This window comes from Arachis duranensis, chromosome 5 (assembly GCF_000817695.3).
Source record: "Arachis duranensis cultivar V14167 chromosome 5, aradu.V14167.gnm2.J7QH, whole genome shotgun sequence".
Lineage (NCBI taxonomy): Eukaryota > Viridiplantae > Streptophyta > Magnoliopsida > Fabales > Fabaceae > Arachis > Arachis duranensis.
In genome coordinates this window covers 102,571,812-102,578,301 of record NC_029776.3, presented here as the reverse complement: position 1 = coordinate 102,578,301, position 6,490 = coordinate 102,571,812, and the positions used below count along the sequence as shown (strand labels likewise).

The 6,490-nt window shown below is 32.6% G+C and overlaps 1 protein-coding gene across 1 annotated transcript in view; it reads right to left on the bottom strand.

Moving 5' to 3' along the window:
• Window positions 1-2,487: 2,487 nt before the first annotated feature.
• Window positions 2,488-6,490, bottom strand: part of LOC107490907 (uncharacterized) — a 30,136-nt gene continuing 26,133 nt past the window's right edge. Inside the window, exons 25-33 of the mRNA XM_052261868.1 lie at window positions 5,965-6,154; window positions 5,638-5,695; window positions 5,148-5,260; window positions 4,980-5,057; window positions 3,957-4,022; window positions 3,378-3,509; window positions 3,227-3,283; window positions 3,056-3,136; window positions 2,488-2,959 (exon numbers count right to left, since the gene is read on the bottom strand). Of these exons, the coding sequence (XP_052117828.1) occupies window positions 2,909-2,959; window positions 3,056-3,136; window positions 3,227-3,283; window positions 3,378-3,509; window positions 3,957-4,022; window positions 4,980-5,057; window positions 5,148-5,260; window positions 5,638-5,695; window positions 5,965-6,154 (826 nt within the window). The 3' untranslated portion in view covers window positions 2,488-2,908. The remainder of the gene's footprint in view (window positions 2,960-3,055; window positions 3,137-3,226; window positions 3,284-3,377; window positions 3,510-3,956; window positions 4,023-4,979; window positions 5,058-5,147; window positions 5,261-5,637; window positions 5,696-5,964; window positions 6,155-6,490) is intronic.

Below are 6,490 nucleotides of genomic sequence, written 5' to 3'. Positions count from 1 at the left end.
TATTGAATAAAAAATACTTATATTTTTGTATTTATATATTTTATATTTAATTATTTAAGAATAAAAGATTCTGTTACCATTTAAAGTATTGTGTATGTATTAAAGTATTGTCATTTAAAGCATTTATTTATGTACTAGGATATTTTGTATTTGTTAGAATCCATCAATACTCTTCTTTCATATTAGCCTTTGATTTTCATCTAATCAAATCTAATGGTCTATATAAATGTGGCGTATCCAATAAGCACATAATTATTGTGCTCGTTTTAGACATACCCAAATAAATATGAGAAGACTCGAAGAAATAAATGTTAAAATCTTTTCAGAAAAATACTCAAGCATACTCACATTCCAGAGACTTTTTGAGTTTGCCTCGAGTTTCTTTTCTGTAGAGTTCCTTCCATTGTTTTTACATTTTTATTTATATTTTCTGTCATCTTTAATTCTTTTGCAAATTTACTTTTCAAGGAAAACATTTAATTTCTTTGTTTAATTTTACGTTTCAGTACTTTATTTTCAAGTTCAAAAGTCCTTTGATTTGATCGACGCCATTTTACTATTTTTGTTTAAATTCAATGCAATTTATTTCAGTTTTAGTCAATTTATTTTCGAAATTGCTTTGATTGTCTTTCAGATTTTTTTTATTTTGTTTAATTGAAAGGTCTTTTGATGCACTTTTAGAAAATTAGTACTCACAAAAAGGAGTAAGTTTCACTCCCAAATTACTAGATATCGAACCACCTTCAATTTACTAAAAATCAACAAAACAACTATATTTTTAATTTTAAAAAACTTTAGTCCCGGTTGATCCATTAATCAGATGGTACGTGCATCAAACTTGTTTTGATCTACCTTGACCCAAACATGTTTTAGTAAAATCAAGAGTAAATTTTATAGTGATCTTTTAGATTTATGTAATTATCTAATTTAGTTATCGAAATCCCAATTTTACAGTTATAGTCCTTAAGTTCAGTGATGACTCAACTATCGTAATATTGACGTGACATTATTTTGTCACACTAAAATGTGCAACGACTAACTTATCCGGCAAAATTACAATTTAGACTCAATTTGATTCCTCCATTTCTATTCAACCCTAACTTCCCAAATCTTGTGAAAGTTACTTTCTTCTTCGTCTTCCTCTTTTTTTTTTTTCTCATTTTCCTTCTTCTTTATATCAATGATGGGTGGTAGAAGCACTGCAGCCGGAAGCTCTCTCCAGTCACCATCTAGTGAGTATTGGACAAGAATGCGAAATAGGAGCAAAAACTCACATGTGCCAAAATAGCGTGGTTGTGGTTGTCGTTTGGTTCTCAGGTAGCCTGAGATAAATTCAAATTCAAACAAATCATTTTTTGGTTGTCCTAATTATAATGTGAGTTAACATTATTACTTGTGTTGTTATTATTGTTCTTCCCTGGGATTTGAGCAAGTTATATCTTCGCTTGATTACAGAGAATTGAGAAGAGATGGTGTGGCCTTTTTGTGTGGGCAGATACTGGATAGGATGAATCAGTTGAAAAACCAGAATCTTTTAGAGACAATCATGAAGAGAAGATAAACTTTGATTAGAGACTTGGGAGGTTGGAAGAAGATGTCCGAAGTTAAAAATTGGTTGTCCAGTCTTTAGTGCTAATTGTGTTTGTATTGATAATTTTGATGGTGATATTGGTTCAAAGACCATATGATATTAGAGCCCTAACTGATTAAATATTTTTCTGCCGCAGCCGAGGCTTGGAGCTAGTGGCAGAATCTGCTGCCTCACAAGAAGCTGCACCCGGGTTCAAGTCGTATAAAAAGAAAAATGAACTCTTAAATGAACTCATGTAGTGTGTGTAAATGTGTTATGTGAGTGTGTAAAATATGAATAATGTCTAGGATTACAGGCTGTCTAATCCATCTGACAAAAAAAAATCTTTTTCTGCCAAACCTGAATGTTCTCCATTGTAAAATGGAACAGGACAATTCAAGCAAATATCCATTTACAGCCCACGAATCAAGATTTGTTTGTATTTTTTGCTTCTATTTTGGTCTTATGGTTTTTGTTTTGTTTGGTCAGGTAGGGTGCTGTTCTGGTTGAGTTTGTGTGTCGGTTATTGAGGTTCGAATGCTTCTTATGAGGTTGGATGCTGTTTTGTTGTTATTTTGATGGCTCATTTTGGTTGTTTTGTTGAGTCTTTGAACGTTATTTTACGTTTGTGGTCTCAACTAAACATCTAAAAAAATGATAAAAATATTTTCAAAAAATACCAGTTTAGCAAAAATGAATAGATACGAGATAAATTCTTAAAAAGACGAAATAAAATCTTAACATAATGTTTTTGCATGTACAAATACAAAAAAAAAATAATTTTATCCATATTAGTATTGTGATTTTTTACAAGGAAAGCTTTTGGCAATTTTATTTCTACTCAAATAAATTTTTTTTTTAAAGATTGTAGTTTGTTACAACTTTTTTCATTCATCTTTTAGATAACGGTTTAAATATTTCCAAAATAAAGTTAGTTCAAATGTATAAACCATTTGCAAGTCTTACATTTTTCTAAAAATAAAATTTGGTCAATTTTGTCTAAAAAAGAGAATGTCCGTGCTACATTCTTATACACCACTTGTTTCTTCTATTTCCCTCGTTAATAAATTGCACACAAACGTTACCGTATTGATACGCATAAATTTTCAAGTTAGACAACGAACGTGGAGTCAATCCCAAAACTGAAACCCATAACATACAACACATTGAATGAAACGATACAAGGGAGAGACAACGGGGAACAGAAGAAGAAATCATCCGTAGAAACCCCAAACAGATTCCCCAACCCTTGCCAAAAACAAAAGAAAAAGAAAAATGCCTTTTCGATTTCTCACCATCATTTAGAGTTATCCTAATTGCACTTCATCCCAAATGTGCTCATCTTTGCAGTACCATTTGAATTGCATTTCGTTGAGACTGATTCAAGCTCTGTGGAGCAAATAACACAAAATAAAGGTTAAGTTATATTCATCCATATACAAGAAAGTTCAATCAGTAGAAAATAATTTCAAAATGGCAGATAACCTTGCAAATGTGATCTAAGAGCTGTCTGTCTGACTGAGAAAAGTTGACAAAGAAATCCACAAGGTAATTGGCCAGATTTATCTGTCAATAACAAGTAATATTATTGAAAATTCAATAAGTAATTTTTTGTGCATTACGTTGAAATGAAACGTATAAACTCCCAGCACAGACCTGGTTAAGCGGATCGGTGACGCTTAATAGGTCATCTTCATATTGGTCCTCTTGATCCTTAACATTTTGAAGGAAGTTCAGAATATAACAGTAATAAACATATGATCAAAAAATTGACCTTGATAGTAGCATAAACCATAGCTCAACAAACCTCATTAAACACTTTTGCCATTGCTTCAAGATGTTCATCATTGTGTCTTCCGGATGCAGATATAGAGACTGATTGAAGAAACTCTCTATCCTTTTCATTGGTATCAGCTTGAACTTCTTCCCAGTCGCTATCCTGAATAAACATTTATAAAGAGAGATGAAGAAACAAGTTTCCATTGCCCTTTTTAAATATGGAGGTAGAAATCTTGCATTAGATGATTTAGAGTTTAGAGTTTAATGTAAGCAACAAGACATCAAGTACTTTATCAAGAGTAATCTCTCTATAGAAATAATGCAATAGGATTTCCCAATCGGTCCTTCAGTTTCTAAACAGTTAAAAGTAATTTGTGCTTATCAACCTGAGTACAAGCTACAAAGGAATTTCGTATAAATCTGCAGTGTTCCAATAATCAGTGTATAAATTGCAAACAGCAATTTGCATTAAACTGCCTCATTTGAGTGGCTTTCCGGAATTAACAGTTCTATTCCTTGTTTCTCATATGAGAAATGAAAAGTTTTAATTAGTATGCATCATAAGATACAGACAAACTTAGTACAGACATCCATGTGGAAATTTTACCTCTTCATCTCCGGCCAAAGTTTGTTCTTGTATTTCACTTAATGCATCTGCCAACAAACCTACTATCTGCAAATTGGTGGAAGAAAAATCAGATAGAGTCCATTACAACATTAACTTAGTTAAGAGAGCTTCAAAGCTTTTGATTGAACAAAAATTGGATTGTGGGTTTGTATACACTGATATTTCATATAATTATAATGCATAAATCTTTTAATGTATTTAAATACAAGTTCAATAAATTTGATATTTGAACACTTAAATATGTAAATAAATACGTAAGTAAAACAAATTAATCATCAATACATATGATGGAGTGAAGTGTGCTTTGCCCATGAAAAACAAAGTTTTGAATATGATTTTTTACTTCAATAATATTCTCCATACTGATTTGATATGAAATCATTGGCAGTTGATGTCTCTGGATGAAACAGCCATGAGTGTCGCAATGATAAACAACAAAAATGAGACCACTTGACAGTGTGTTAGCTTTAAGGATAAATACCCCAAAGGGATGCAGGTATATAGGCACAAAAGCTTCAGGGATAGTTTTGGATTTAAGCAGAATCAGAGAGTTGGGAAATTGAGTGAATCCTCAATTTCTAACTAACTTGGGCAGAAACTGAGAAAACAGGAAATGCCATGCTAGCACGTGGGTGTGCGCATAATGCATCTGTATTTCCTGTTAGGAGAAAGAGGGATATAAAGGATAGAGGAAAGAGGGAGGAGGAAAATTTTGGGAGTTGGCATGTGAGAGTAGGGCTGCTATAGTGTGCTGTTTCTCTTGCTCGTTGCGTATGTTGTTCTATTTTCTCTTCAATTGTGAGCTAAGACCTAGACTCATCTGTGCGAATAATACAATCATACTACTTCCTCTAGACCCTATGTTCGGGGTTTCTTACACAGTGCGATGAGTTCACATGGTTTACCCATTTGCCAGTACACAGCATGCTACAACAAGTAGCCTTTGTGATTAAATAATATCATATGCAATTTAAGGTTCTATATATAATAAAATGGAGTTACCTTTGTAGGAAGTGGCAACATTACCCATTGATCTGGAGCTGATTTAGCTTTTGATCTTGTCGTTATTCCCACATCAGACTTTGAAAAGCAAATAAGCTCAACTACTCAGCAGCCACTTCGAAAAGGATGTTTAAACGAATATATTGAATCAATATAATATTGTAATACCTTAATTAGATGGCCTTGTACGTGTACTCTTGCCAATTCATTGTGCCTACTAGCTATCAACAAGGCCAGGGCAGTTGTAGTAATTTTTATTTGATAGGCCCCTTGTATCTCACCTGCCATCACATGCCATACAATTAAATTTGTTAGATCTTGTCTATATGCATGTTAACCATTTGCTGTTAATCATTCTAATGTTTGAGTCTCTATTAAAAACCCCCCATTGACTCTCGCGAAAAAAGAACTAAAATTTCCAACATTCAGATATGTCTGTGCCAATGCATATGGTGTGTATTTTAACTTGCTATTCTATGCAATTCTATTATCCATCAACAAACAATTTTCGGACAACGTATATACTATATTTCTATTTCTACGCCTAAAACAATTCCCAGAAAATTTGCAGGACTTTCCTTCCGACTTTAAAATACTTTTGTTTCCAAAAAGTAACGACAGAAGGATTTCACAATATGAAGGGCATAAGGATGTTCACCTTGCTGCTTAGTCCATTCTAACATTACGTAAGCAAAGTAGCTACCAAATATTATAGACTTACAAATTTCAAACTTAACCCACAAGTAGGTTAGGTCAAATTTGTCACAGCTTGTATTTCTTTCCATCCATATTTTAATATTTTAATGCAACCATACACAAGAGGAATCTACTAAAGATATTTTTAAAAATGATGGAATCTAAGAAATCAAGGCATTCAGGTTCTATTAGTGTTTCCACTTCTATATGCTACTAACCAGATATCCCTCCCAGGTAAACACCAACAAAAGAATTAATCAAACTTAATATATAAGTTTGCATATATTACCAATCTTGCAAAAACTACTAGCAGTGAGCTTCTCAAGCTGGAAATTTGGGCAGATTGCATACGTCTAACAATAGCAGCAACCAAATCTCGTATATGTGCTGCCATATGTGACGGTAAATGCAATATAAGTTGAAGAATGTAACTTCCAACAAAAAGAGATCCCGAGCTTTCCAAATTGGGATCCAGTAGTCTGTTACAAATTTACAAGATATAGAGTGAAAAATCTGAAACATTAAATGTAAACACACACAGACAAACAAATAGACCATGCACAAAACAGAAAAACAAAGAAAATAACAAATTTACAACTTGTAGTTATCATGTGGATTCAACATGAAAAATAAATAAATAAATCAAAAATAAAAAATAGAAAGAATGTATGCTGTCTTGCGTTTTGGTCACTACAACCATTCAGCAATTACCACAAAAGTTGAAGCTTCCACTTATTTCCAGCCTCAAAATGTAACGGGGATAATTTCATAAAATAAAAATCAATAACGACATAACTGGAATAACTGAATAAATA